This window comes from Cavia porcellus, unplaced genomic scaffold (assembly GCF_034190915.1).
Source record: "Cavia porcellus strain 051 isolate PalLab524CR breed Dunkin Hartley unplaced genomic scaffold, mCavPor4.1 scaffold_22, whole genome shotgun sequence".
In the NCBI taxonomy this organism is placed as follows: Eukaryota; Metazoa; Chordata; class Mammalia; order Rodentia; family Caviidae; genus Cavia; species Cavia porcellus.
In genome coordinates this window covers 10313535-10328891 of record NW_026947505.1, presented here as the reverse complement: position 1 = coordinate 10328891, position 15357 = coordinate 10313535, and the positions used below count along the sequence as shown (strand labels likewise).

Below are 15357 nucleotides of genomic sequence, written 5' to 3'. Positions count from 1 at the left end.
TTTGAAAAATATGATATTTGGAAGGAGCTATTTGATTTTATTTTCTAAGAAAATCCTAGAAAATATTAATAACCATTCTAATAAAGTCTTCTATAATTCAATAGAATTCAATCTAGAATTTTCCTTTTAATAAAAGAACAAAATTATAACATATTTCTAAGTTGATGTTATATAATGAACAATAAATTTAAAATACTAGAATATATTATAAATTTTGTTTTTGGCTTTTTGAGACAGGGTCTCACTATGCTGTTCAGACTACCCTTGAGCTCACTTTGTAGCCCAGGCTGATCTCAAACTTGCAATGATCCTCTTGCTTTAGCCTATAGAGTGTAGGATTACAGGCATGTGCCACCATGCCCGGCTTAGAATACATTATAAATTGAATCTTGTTTTAGTTATCTTTCAACCTACATTCCCATCAATTTTTAAGATATTTTAAGTTATTTGTTTTTTTTTTTTAAGAGCTGCTGCTTATTTTTAGAGCTGACTTTGTTTTTGTATGGAAGCATAATTTATAGGGGGCATACTGCTATTTTCATAACGCTTCTTATAACTATGCTAGATATTCTGCTCTAGTTCTCTAAGCAGGACCATTTTGCTTTTCAGTCAATTCTAAAGGCTTATGGTCATTAACTCTGGAGACTATTTTGCATCTGAGTGTCGATACAAATTAAAAGCCAGCTGATCTCACAGCCTTGTTACCAAATGTTGACAAAGGAAGGAAGATCCCTTGTCTGTAGTATACTGTCACTCCTGAACTGAAATGCTAGGGAAGAAGCTTAATTTTCTTTTTCTTTGCATACATCAGAAAAACTTCAAATGCTAGTGTGCCAAGTTTCCTTGTGGATGCCAGCAGGTGAAGTGAACTCATAGTGTTAGTTCAGACTAAACAAGTTACTTAATCTTGTTTTGTTTAGATTCACAACCTACATGCAATAGGTAAATTAGCTTTTACAGTCTGATACCTGTACATCTACACATGACTTAAAGTATATGGAAGAATATGTGCAGGTTACTACAAACACTCTACATTTCATATAAGACTTGAAGATCTTTGGATTTTAGAACTAATTCCTCATGGATAGAGAGGGACAACTATATGTCACTTTACAGAAGGAAGGAGGGGGGAGAGAGAGAGAGAGAGAGAGAGAGAGAGAGAGAGAGGCTAAAGTCCTACAGAAATCTGAGTTAATGAGCAACTAGTTTAAAGATTTTGTGACTGTGTGGTATAACTTGAGAGGGGTCTTTTTTGATAATTCTTCTGACAGACAAGAGATTATTAACTTTGCATCAACCAGACACACAAGTCTATTCTCTTCTAGTCATGCAAACATTAGCAATGAACAAATACTTTTAACATAGATAGCACAGCAGGGCACATGGTCTGCCTCCCCTGTGTACTGCTGGAGCACTCCCCTCCACTCACCCTAAGGTAGGACAGAAGACAGAAAAGACAGGTGTAAAGGAGACAAGGAAATCACAAATACGCAAAGACTGCAACTTACAGGACTTAGCAGAAGTTACGCCAACAGCTCCATGCCAGTATTCCTGGGCTAGATTTACACTACTCTACAAGACTCCTCATTAAAGGAGATGCACTGGCTCAATTAAGAAAGTAAGGTATGGGGCTGGGGATTTAGCTCAGCGGCATAAGCGCCTGCCTTGCAAGCAGGCAGTTGTGAGTTCGATCCCCGGTACCGATAAAAACAAAAAAGACAAAAAAAAAAAAAAAAAAAAAAAAAAAAAAAGAAAAGAAAGTAAGGTATAGGAGCCAGGACACGATGTAAGGACTGTCCCAGTTTCAATAGTCCTGGCGCCAGATTTATACTCCTTCCTTTCCAGACCACTAGTAGTCCATTAATTGGCCTAATTAAGAGAGTAAACAAAAGGCTAAGTGATCCAGAGAATGTTTAAATCGCCCATTAAAAAAAGAAGAGGACACAAAACATGCCTGCAAACCAGCTGGCATCCTTGGGAGAGTATGTATAGGTTACTGCAAACATTCTACCATCTCCCCCTAGCGTTTCAGTCCCTGGAAGAAAGTGTGAATGTCCTCAGCCCGGGCTGTAACTGTGACTCACTTCTCTGAGCAGCCACACTCCTCTCCTGAGTGCGCACTGCACTCTGTGTCTCCGCCTCATAGACCCTCCTTGGGCCTCCTTCTGACTCATCCTGAATTCTTCCTCTGCGATGGAGTCAGTGAGCCTGCTACCATGGGATGGTTTAAGTCAGCTCCCCTCTGCCCTTGTCTTAAGACTCACTACCATGGAGGCAGAGACAAGACGGCAACAATGTCCAAGCCTGTCATGGAAAATGCCAAAATTCTGAGCCAGGATACATGCATGCGCACCAGATCTGCTGGTATGACCCGCAGTATCCGTTCTTTACTGGAGCTCAGAGGTTCGCATACAGGCTGCATCTCACACATCCAATTACACCGAGAGAATTATGGGAAAGATGATGAAAACATAGCAAGACACACAGCTGACATGACTCAGCAGCCTGCCAATCATCTTTTGAAAGACCCCAGTGAGAGCAACCTAGAACTGGCATAACATTTTAAACTCCTACATCTTATCTCCCTAGCACTCTGCTCACTTTGAGTGTACTACTGCCTTAATCAACTTTTTCCTTCCCATTATGTGCCATGTTCAGTTTTTTTCTTTGTCACACACAAAACCTTGGTACCTGTCCTGGATCCTATCATCCACTTTATGTGTCTAGTTTTATGCAGCACCACAGCTGTCTGGTCTCTGTGCTAAGTATTCTCCATCCAAACACAAATACTAATCTTGAATCTCTGTGACCTTGAGCAAGTTACTTAACCTTTCTGTGCTCCAGTTTCAACACATGTAAATTATGGATAATAGAAGATTGCCACTATAACTAAAGACTGAGACACATAAAACATTTAGAACAGTGCTTCTTGGCTCATGGAAATGTTCAGTGCGTTAGTTCTTATTATCCATATTTGCCTCCTTATACAAATACTTTTGTTTGCAAACACTTTAACATAGCAGAAATGGCCCTGCATGCTGACTACTGCAGAGTATACTGTGCCCCTTTGATCGGAACTACACACTTCATTATTGTAGTCTAAGAGTAAGTGCTTATTTCTAAAAGCAGGTTACATCTTTCCTAGGTTTAGCTAATTTCTTTCGTCTCTGGATTCCTAACTTTGTAGCCCTAGCTCAACCCCTCTACAAGGCCGCTAAGGGTCCCTTATCACAACCCCTGGACCCTACTAGGCCCATACATGCCTCCTTTCAAAAATTAAAAGAGGCTCTCCTAAAAGCTCCAGCTCTTACCCTTCCTGATCCCACCCAACCTTTCATCCTATACACTACTTGTCAGGGCCACAATGCTGTAGGTGTACTAGGACACAAAAAGGGACCTTCTTTTCAAGCAGTAGCTTACTTGTCAAAACAGTTAGATCACACAGTTAAAGGATGGGCTCCTTGTCTCTGAGCTCTTGGAGCTGCAGCTCTCCTGACACAGGAAGCTAAAAAGTTTACATTAGGGCAATTTATTATAGTATACTCACCTCATCACCTACATGAGCTTATCTCACATAAGTGCTCCCTGCCCTAATGACCCCTTCTCGACTTCAACAGGTACACTTAGCTCTCTCTCAAGACCCTTGCATCTCTATTGCAACTAGTGGTCCTCTAAACATAGCCACCTTACTTCCCACCTCAGAGGGCCATCCTCACCATGGCTGTATTGAGTTTTTACAGATGACTCCCACTTCTTTCCCTCACATCAGTAGCACACCTCTCTCTTTGGCCTTTGACACATGGTTCATAGATGGCAGTTCAACAAACACAGACAACCAAAAGAAAGCAGGATATGTATTAGTTAACCAGTCAAAAGTTATAGAGGCAAGGGGCTGGGGATTTAGCTCAGCGGCATAAGCGCCTGCCTTGCAAAGCAGGCAATCGTGAGTTCGATACCCCTGGTACCAATAAAAATGAAAAAGACAAAAAAAAAAAAGTTATAGAGGCAAATCCACTGCCACCTGGCACCTCGTCACAGAGGGCAGAACTTATTGCCCTTACAAGGGCTCTTACACTAGCAAAAGACAAGATTATAAATATATACACCGACTCAAAATATACACTTAGCATTTCACACTCTCATGCCTCTATCTGGCAAGAACGGGGTATTATTACCACTCAGGGGACCCCCATCATTAATGGTCCCCTTATCCTTAAACTTCCCAAGGCAGCCCAACTTCCAAAGCAGGCAGCAGTTATTCATTGTAGAGGACACCAAAACTCTACAGATCCTATTGCTCAAGGCAATGCTTTTGCAGATTCACAAACCAAGTTAGCTACACAAGGGCCCTGCCCTTCTCATCTTCTCCCGTTAGTCCCAAATAGTCTACCTCAGCCTAATTATTCACCAGAGCAGTTACAGCTACTTCACAAACCAGGTTACACACAAAACACTCAGGGATGGATTTTTCAGGGATCTAAACTTGTTCTCCCACATCAACAGGCCTTAGACATCATCACTGACTTACACAACTGTTTTCATATAGGATCACAGGCCCTATACAAACTCTTAGCCCCAATAGTCACACACCCTTCTCTAAAAGCTATCATTCTTAAGATTACTCACACCTGTGATCTCTGTGCCAGGACCTCTCCTCAGGGACGCATGGGACCCCCTTCCTTTCCTACCCATCAGTTTCAAGGACACACTCCTGGTCAGGACTGGCAGATAGATTTTACACACATGCCCCGCCACAAGACTCTCAATTATCTTCTCACCTTTGTTTGTACCTTTTCAGGATGGATAGAAGCCTTTCCCACAACCAGGGAAACTGCTGATGTAGTTACCAAAGTCATACAAGAAATCATTCCAAGGTTTGGTCTACCTCAGAGTATTCAGTCAGATAATGGTCCGGCCTTTATTTCTCAGATCACTCAACAGGTATCCTCAAGCTTACACATCACCTGGCACCTACACATCCCATACCATCCACAATCCTCAGGAAAAGTAGAACAGGCAAATGGCCTCATAAAGACACACCTTACAAAACTCACTTTAGAACTACACCAACCTTGGTCTCAACTTCTGCCCTTAGCCTTAGCCAAGCTCAGGGCACCTCCCCAGGCTCCTACTTTCTTAAGTCCTTTTAAACTTATGTATGGCAGGCCATTCTTACTCCACAATCTTCCTGCTCCCCAAAATCTCCCTCCCCTTGTTGACTATGTCCCAGTCCTCTCCTCCCTCCAACACCTGTTGCGACAACATGCTGATCTCTGCCTTCCACAACCCTCTGGAGAGGCCAAACCAGATCCTCTCATATCCCCAGGAGATCTAATTTATCTCAAATGTTCTAAATCCACAGGACTACAACCAAGGTGGAGTGGCCCTTACCTGGTCTACTTGGCTACCCCTACAGCGGTCAAAGTTGCTGGACTCCCATCCTGGTTTCACATCACTCAGGCTGAGAGGTGCCCTCCCAGCCCTAAATCTGATCATTCTGAGTGGTCATCTCATCTTCTGTCGCCCACCCGTCTCCGTTTCACGAAGGCCTCGCAGCCACAGTTAACAGGCTAAGTCATGTTTTGTTATCCACTTTGGTTCCTAATTTCTTACATTCTATTAATGATCATTTTTACAGCAGGACTCTTGACAGTCTTTCCTAAAGACTCCCACATTACGTGTAAGGTAATCTTCATAATGTTCTATGTGATAACTGTCGTAGTTCTGTCTACCCTCAGCTGTCTGGTTAAGCGTGACATCCCTGAAAGCCTAAGCTCTTACGTTCCCTATACTGGTACAGCCACTGCCTTCCCTACTCCCCCTATTTTTTCCAGTTCAACTCCTGGACCGGACACAAGTTTTACACACCTACCCTCTTAACTTTTATGCTTTCAGATGGGGGAGTAATCATCTCTCATAACATCACTCCTCCTAACCTCACACTTAATTTTCAGAATTCTACCTCACCGTGACAATGATCCTACCTCAACGTCATCCTGATATAATGACATGTCTAAATCAAAGGCACCTTTCCCTCTACCTCACCTGGGTCCTTAAATATGACAGTGCCATGTCTCCTCATAACATCTTGTTTCTTTGTTTTTCCAGTCTAAGATACGTGCATTCACTAATGAAGTTGTCCTGGATAAAACACCTGGCACCAGCATCTACCTGGGCATCAACCGTCATCCCGTCGACTCCCCTAGACTCCAGTACAGCGCCCCCTGCCAGCAGGAAATAGTTAAAGAGAGAAATCTTCGCCCCTTTTCATAATAATAATCATAAGACGGGATATGAAAGGGTTTTGGCCCAGACAGGACACTGTAGCCAGAAAAACCTCAACCGGAACCAGGAAGCTCCTATCTCCCCCGCCCCTAGGGATTTACCAGTTGACTCTCTCTCCCCCCACCCTTAGGAATCTGTCCCTGGCACCATATGTGTGCCAATGAGATACCTGTGCATCTCTAAGGGCCCTAGGGCACTACCCTAAGCTTAGGGTACTTATATACCCCCCTCGCCACGTGTCTGCCAGAGAAAAAGCCAGACTCCAGCAGTCGGGGGTGTCAGTTCTCTCTCTCCGTGTTCTCAGAATAAAGGCCTCTTTTGTTTTATATTTCTCATCTTTTGGAAATAATCCTATCAGCTATATTTACCTAAAAGTACTAATTTTTTCCTACCATATGCACAACAGATTTTTATCTAAAGGGAAATAAATTTAAACATATTATCTATAGTCCTATTATCAAAGTATATGAGAAGCTAGTTTGCAAGTTCTTCAGGAAACCTCTGTTTTGTTTCTTGGTGATCACCATGAGATTTTTAATTCTCAATTGTCAGCTATTTGTTTATTTGAGGATTGTGATGGTTATAGGCATGCGTTACCCCCACCCTGGAATGGCATAGTTAACCACCAGCCCCAGGTGCCTGCCTCTAGATCCATGACTAGGGCTACACTGCTTCTAGCCAATCAGAGTGCTTAGGAGGGAACAGCTCCACCAGGGAACTCCAATTGGCTTTCCTTGCCTACCTCTGCTCCTCCCCACCGTTCTTCAGAGAGACGTGAGAAATCTCCCACATCTAATCCTGTCATCACATTTGCTTTCAGAAGGACCCACACTGACAGGAGGGATCCACATCAAACTGAGATGCATTTTGAGACCTTGGGAGCCACCTTTTCCTACTCTCTCAAAATCTTAATAATATTCTGAAATGAATACTCTTGGTGTCTCAAAATTCATTAAAATGTCCTGATAGCTGAATGTTTAAAGAATTATGTGACTTTTTAAAAGTTATCATCTACTGAGTATTATGTGCCAAGCACTTTATTTATAGTCATCATCTCATTTGCAAAACATTTTTAAACCATGCAATGATGTCTTTTATCACATATAGGCTTTTATAATAATTTCTTCAATCTCTCTTTATGCAGACGAAAGTAAGTGTGCTGTTTAACATACTGGAACTTACAAACCTAATCATTGCCTAAACAGAGAAAATGATCCCCAATGTGTGTTCAACCAGGTGGTCAATGCATCTGCTGACCGCCAAGAACATGGAGGTGAACATGACAGACAGATGGTCCCCCATCTATGCCTCTATTTACCACCATTCAATAACCCTTGTTCAGGCCTAGGTTAGCTGTACATTTCCTGTCAACAATCTTTCTATGTTAAAGAATACTCTTTCTCTTTTTTAAATATTTTTTTTATTTTAAAGAGAATAAAACCAAGCAAAATAAAACAGAATAAAGCTAATCAAAACAAAATAAGTGTAAGTGATACAGGATTTCAAAACAAGACAATAGGAAATCAACAATGGCCACCATAGTGCCTCCTGCTATCCTCAAAACAGCTGCCCATACCATCAGACATAGTAAAATAAAACAAAACGGACCAGAATAGAACCAATAAAAACAAAACAATGAACACAATACAGGACTTCAGACCAAAATAATAGTAAATCCAAAATGGCTACCATAATATATCTTGTCATCTTTGAATAGCTGCCCATGCCATCATATATAACAAAATCAAATAAGACAAAACAGAATAAAACCCAACCAAACAAAACAATGAGAATGACACAGGACTTTAAAACAAGATACTAGGGAATTAACAGTAGCTACAACCTTCAGGAGCCCCCCATAGACGTTACGCTGTACACTGCCATCCTCCAAACAGACGATCAGACCACCCACCAGCTTCAGGCCCGCAAAGTCAATGAAACCCTAAACTCTACAAGAAGTAAGTTGTATTCTACCTCAGAAGCCATCATCTCAGCCCATTTTTCTCCAGATCAGCTGGTCCCAAGAAGACTTTTACTTCATCTTTTGGTACTGAAATCTGGGCAATACATTTCTGATAAGCCAGAAAATTTGTTGATGCCAGAGGGGAAATGTCATGGAAAGCAAGACGCTGGTCCTCTGTGAAAATGATTTGTAACAGTCCAGAGATGAGGGTGTGGTGGGTAGAGCGACGAAAACATTTCTGGAGTGGTTTTTTGATGTTTATTTTTATAGAGGAGCAAGCTGGGGTTTAAACTGGCCTAAAGACACAGAGATGATGTGATTCAAACTGGAAGGTGGACCAGGTATACCTTACCCTTGGCCCACACTTCTATCCATGGTCCCCCATCAGATATGTCAGCAAGTACGGTATTTCTGCTACTCTCTGCTTTACAGAATGGAGGCATTGCTCAGAGTATTATTTCAAACATGAAACCTCATAACTCAAGCTGTAACCTGAATGTGCCTCTCCTCCTCCTTGACCTCAGCCTCTTTATTTGTAAAATGAGGCAAGTAAATTAACAATAAAGTCCTTTCAACTCTGGAAATAAAATTCTCCTTTAAGGCTGAAAAGGATCATTTATCTTCATGATTTCTTTCTATATTAATTGTTCTTGTAAGAAATGTTAGAAAATTAAACTCTAAACAATGAAAAAGAACAGGTTTGTTATAGATTAGAAAACTAATCGTTCAAGACCTATAACAGTTACAACTAACACCTTGTTCTCTTCTAATATGGGCAGGCTGACTTTGGTACGGCATTCATTCTTTCAGGATGCCTGTGGCTCCAGAGTTTAAATCACTACCACAGTTAACACTGACTGAGCACTTGTAGGTCAGTAGTTGTGTCCTGCAAAGGTAACAAACTTCCGACTCTTTCCTATGAGCTGTGAGGCTCTGCCGGATCAGGCCTTCTCTGCAGCCTTGGTTCCCAGCACTGGTCCGCTGCCCATTCCTCTTGCGCTATACTCTGAATGTTCCAAGCTTGTTCTTCTCTCAGGCACTGTGCAGAGCTCCCACCATTGGTCTGTCTGATGTACCGACTCTCTGATGGCCTCTTTTAAGAAGCATCCGCATTCCTCGCATTGCTTTATTTTCCTAACAGCCGTGCACTACCTGAAGTGACTTACTATATCCTCTTTACTTTTTAGTAGAATATATAACCTGAAGTCAGGGAAGTTTTAAAAAAATTTTCCCTTTTCTTGATGAACAAATAAAAGAAATGGGTGAAAAAGTACTTATGTTGATTTTAAAACTCAATAAAAGGATATCTTTCAGTTAATGTAAATACTTGGTAGATGTAGTTCATTCTTCACCTTTTCATCTAAATTTAGGTCTAGAAATACACGAATTAATACAAATAACAAGCAACTCTACCAGGCATGGTGGAGTATCCCTATAATCCTAGCAGTCTGAAAGCCCGAGGCAGAAGAATCACAAGTTCAAGTCCAGCCTGGGCAAGTTAGGGACTTAGGGAAACCTTGTTTCAAAATACAAATATAAAAATATGAGCTGGGACTCTAGCTCAGTGTAAAGGCCCTGGATTCAATCTCTAACACTTCAAAACAAAAAACAAGCAACTTTATACGTGTATAAATATTTTTCTTTACCTTACCTGTCATATTGCAAGTCCTCTGGTTACTTTCAAAGTGATACTGTCGTCGTGCTTGAGCAATATATTCTGCAGCTTCCCTTTCTTGTATTTCTCTGATTTTCTTCTGTCCATATTTCCCCAGGATATACACTCCTAAAATAATTTTTTAGCAAATAAAGTAGCAATATTAGAGTACTATAAATTAAACAGTATTTTTAACCTTTTAAACAATCTAATTATAAAGCTTATATTAAGGAAAAACCAATAACTGTGTAAGACTTAGCTAAAGGGCAGAAAGATCAGCAGTTTAAGAGAAAAGAGTAGAGGAAAAGATGAGCACAGAAAAGGCCAAAAGGAATTAAATCTAGAAAGTCTAACAGTGCCTTTAAGAGTTATCTAGAGATATTATAAATGTCTAGCAAAAGGGAATTTTCTAAATACATTACGTCTTGTTCACATAATGTAATCTTATACAACCACTAAAAACCACATTGTTAAATAATTAATGCCTAAAGGAAATATCCTAGTTATATCACTAAAATGATAATATAACAGGAAGCCAGAAGTTTTTTATTTTAATGGCACAGATATAATGAAAAATAGGTGGGTTTTAATTTCTTCTTCTTTCTTGATGCTGGGGATCATACCCCGGGTCTTGTACATGCTAAACCACTGTTTTAGCACTGAGCTACATCCCCAGCACTCCAATTTCTAACATATAAAGGAATGAAGAACAAAATGATGGTGAATAAGAAATAATTCTTTTTCTTTTGTTCACTTCTCTACAGCTTCTACGTCTTCTTTAATGAATACATAACATTTTTAAAACTATAGGCTAAGGTTTTAAAAGGAAAAAAGAAAGAATGTCAGTGAGCATCTATTCAACCATGAGTTAGAAAAATCTCTGAAGAGAAATTTTCTTAAACTATCTAAAAACTAGTAACTTAATTGTAATTGGGAGGAAGAAGGGTGTATTGTAACAGTGTAGCACAAATACAGATGGTGTCATGTGATAAACAACACACTTCAGCAGATACAGTATGATACAAATGTAACATTTTGGTCTATACTCAGGGTGGGGACAGTCAGCTGTCTGGGAATGTGAATACTCTAGTATTTGTTAGCATCTGACAAAAAATATACTTTAAGGCTTAAGTGCTTTAATTAACTTTTATCTCTGATCAGCACCAAGTATCAGCATAATGAGTATCAGAAATGAACTTTTGGGCTGGGGATTTAACTCAGCAGCATAAGCACCTGCCTGGCAAGTGTAAGGTCATGAGTTCTATTCCTGGTACCAAAAAAAAAAAAAAAAGAAAAGAAAAGAAAAGAAATGAACTTTGATAGATTAAATTAGTAGTGTTCAAAATTTTAGACAAGCTAACACATTAAGGTAATATTCATATGCGCTTGAATTTGCAGATGAATCTATCAAGTCCTGCTCCTGTGGGATGGCTCAACCTGAAATCCTAAGGCTTTAGGACTCAAATGATGCCAAGGACTTAAATCAGATGGCCACCAGAATCCTACGGCTAGAATAATGTTGCATTTGTTTCTGGTGAATCCTTTACACATAATTTTGTCATAGTGCCAAATAAGGACAGAATTGAATGAGATTATAGAACAGGTTGTGTTACTAGTTGACCTTTCACAGTAGATTTTTTTTATAGGTTCCAGAACTTGGTTTCATCACAACTTGGCAGCAAGGTTGCAGCGGCATAATGAACCCTCACCTGTCTCTACCTGCCTGTGGCCCACAATCTCAGAAAGAATTTTAAAATTATACATGATTCGAATAAGCGGATTTGGTCTGTGACTAAAAGTGGGGGGCAGACATCTAGGAACTGCAAAACAAGCATATATCTGACTTTCACTAACACAGATATTGCAGATGAAATAACATATTTCTTAAAAATAAGTCTGATGAAAGTATACAGATTAAAGTTAGAAATGAAATGTGATTATTGTTGGTATGCTTGCATACAAATAAATGTATTATAATCATGTTCAAAAATAAAAAATTCATGTAAAGGGCTTCATGGCTACATCTCTGTAATCGACCCTAAATAAACTGATGATAGTGCCATAACACCAACAGAATGAAGAAACAGACTTACATTTCACAATGCGATTCTTTGTCAGGCAACTCTGACACAACAGAGTATGAATCACTTATTAGGCTAACACAATAGTGAAAGGTGTAAAATGATTATTAACTCTGAAGATATGCTGTAAGTGAAACACTGCAATGACACCCTTTGCATAACTAAGAACTTTTCTTGGAGTAACAGTAAATTTGAGTGCTATGTTTTCCTGAGGGAAAGGTATACCCCTTCCATCAGATTCTCAAATAAATCTGATACAAATTGTAAAATGAGGTCCTCCACCGACATGACTAGTGAGTGACCTTGTAAGAGGAAATTTGGATACAGACACATGCAGAAGAAAGACAGTGTGAACACAGGGAGGAAAAGACACCTTAGAAACCAAAGACAAAAGGTTCGGTATAGATCACTTGTAAGGTATAAGAAGGAACAAACCCTGTGGTCACCTTGATCTTGGACTGCTTACGTTCAAAACTGTAAGACGATAAACTTCTGTCTTAAGCCACTCAGTCTGTGGTATTTGTTATGATAACCTTCACAAAGTAAGACATGAAATTAGGCAAAAATTCTAAATTCATGATTTTTAGTTAACACTGAAGTTTCCATACAAGGTCTAGTTCACCCAGGCTCTCATACACAAAATTCATAAATTCTGATTCTGCCAAATGATTTCACTAAGAATATAAGAATGGGGATAGAAAACTGATGAGTTAACATACACAGCTCAGGACTCTACATTTGACAAGGACTGACTTCTGGCCTGGAAAATAGGAGATATTGATGGCTCTGGCACAGATTAGGTGACTTTTGAGCAGGTTCATTGCTCTCTTTGGATCTAAATCCTTCACTCACAGAATTAAATACTGAGATTATGTAATCTTTAAATTTTCTCCTGTTGGTGTAACTTTGAGTCATGAAACATTTATTAAATATTCCCCAAAAGTAAAACACTTTGAGGTTTCCTCTCAGAGAACTATAAAGCAAAATATCCTCTAGTGTTACAGTTGCTTGAAAACCCACCTTTTAGAGCTAAATCAAGGCATGCCAGTTTATCGTAGGCCATATGAAAAGGTTGTTTAATCACTGAATTAAAAGTAAACCTTCCTGAAAATAGCTTTCTCTCTGCTGATAAACTCTCCTTGCTGGATAAACTCTTACTTGAGAGGAACGAAACAGAAGGAACTGATGAAACAGATCAGGTAGAACTGGTAGACTTTGATCCAGATCAGGAAAGACAGCACCATCATAATGGCGAAGCCAATGAGGAGGTCAAACATCATCCCAGTGTCAGTGCCAGCCCTTCTAAGGGGGCCGGTGAACAGTACTCACTGCTGGCATTCAGTGCAGCAGTGAATGCATGAAGGACTATAATCATCATACGCTATTCGCTATTGTTTTTAGTTCAATATTCAATTATAGCAGTGTTTTAAAGTTAAATGAAGAAGAAACACAAATATAGAAGCTCCGACTTTGCCCTGTATGTATGACGACTTCAGTGAACAAGATGAAGTTTAATGCCTGTAAAAAGTACCAGACCCTGGTGTCTGTTCAGCCATATCTTATAACTGATTTCAGTTTACACGGACAAGCTCAGACTGAAACGCAAGGTATAGGTGTTGACTTTAGCGTATGACCCTTCTTTGTTTAACTATGGATTAAAAATGTATTTAACTGGCAATCAGAAAAAGGAAAAAAAAATCTTTGTCTACATAGTGAGTTCAAGGCCATCCTAAACTACATAGTGAAACTCGTGTCTCATTAAAAAAAAAATCTTACAATGGACCTATTTTACTAGGTTAAAAATTTCAACAACAGAAAGTAATTAACTTGTTCCCAATGTAACAGTTTTCCAAGTACTGTTATTTTGATTCTATATCACTAATGTTTTTTTAAATTTTCTTACTCTTCTAACCTTGTTATCATAGTGCTTATTTAGATCCTGAATAAATGCTGCTGAACTGACCTTTTAATAGCTTCCTCTTTTGTTAAACTTTTTAATTTTTTTTTCCTCTTTTTTTGTGTGCCAGGAATTGAACTCGACCTTGTGCTTGCCAAGCAGGTGCTTAGGTTGCTGGGCTACATCCCCAGCACCTCTCTTGTTAAATTCTTATCAGTACACACTGAGAAACTCAAATATTTACCAAATGAATTAAGTAATTCTTGAACTGCACACCACACTCAATCAAGCAAAATCTGGGGGAAAGGGTTTCCTATTTTTATTAAGCTCCTTAAGTAATTTGTATTCATAACAAAGTCTGAGAAGCACCAATACATAGGATACTAAGTACATTAGGTACCACTGTGTAATAAGGAAGGCCTTTCACAATTTGTTAACTACTTGTCAAAATTAATTTGTCATCACTGCCCATGTACTTAGCCATAGTGAAATACACTTTGATTCATCCAAAGCAACGTTTTGGAACCTCTTGTGCATCTCCTTTCCAATATCTGCCCTCTTCTCCTTGCTAACTTTACAACTTAACACCAGTAAAGGTTACCAGATGAACGCATGTGTCTTGTTCCCTGGGATCCCACAGCACCCAGTTCTACTTTAGTACTATAATGCCATCATTGCATTACTTCTGTTTATTTCCATTTCTGTATTCCAGACTGTTTGAATTCCTCAAAGTCAGGAACAAACTTATTCTTTTGTATTCACTGATCTCAGTACAATGATAGTAAATATACATTCTTATTCAAATGTTTGTTGAGTAAATGAATACAGATTTTGAAGAGGCTACAAACTACAAGGTTTAAGAAAAATCATAAGTAAATGTTCCACCTCTTTTAAAAAATCAGCAGGTCAATAAATGTAAGTCTGATTGCTCTTTGTCCCACAGTGCTTCTTGTAGTAGTAAAATGTTTTGCAAAGTATTGTCTGGGTATTCTGAGAGCTTTAGGACTATTTTAGGGAGTCTGTTATTTGTTACTTATCTTTATCATTCTTATTCTCTTCTCAGTGTACTGTAGAGAAACATAGATGATACATGTCATGTGGTATTAAAAGTGGCTAAATGCAGAATGAGATATGAATACCTGCCTTTCTTCGGGTAGGCACAACAGTAAAGAGAGCTGCAAAATGTAAGACAATGCCACATTTCTCATTAATTTCTTGAAAATGTGTTATTTATGTTAATATTCAATGAGTTTATTATTGCTATTTAACTATCTGAAAAATTTTTGTTTATAATATCAAACATAAGAACTACTAGTACAGTTAGAAGCTTTAATTTAACCTCAGATCAGAATCTTTTCTCAAACTAGTCAAATTGTACCAGTTGGTCTAAAGCAATTACTCATCCAAATGCAGGGAAATAATCCTATCTAATAAGGTCTGTAAAGTTTTACTCTGATGGTTTTGTATTTTTATTATT

The 15357-nt window shown here is 39.1% G+C and overlaps 1 protein-coding gene across 1 annotated transcript in view; it reads right to left on the bottom strand.

The window, feature by feature from the left end:
* Pex3 (peroxisomal biogenesis factor 3) overlaps window positions 1-15357 on the bottom strand; it is a 53896-nt gene that overhangs the window by 36432 nt on the left and 2107 nt on the right. Inside the window, exon 2 of the mRNA XM_003465645.4 lies at window positions 9900-10031. Coding sequence (XP_003465693.1) covers window positions 9900-10031 — 132 coding nt within the window. The remainder of the gene's footprint in view (window positions 1-9899; window positions 10032-15357) is intronic.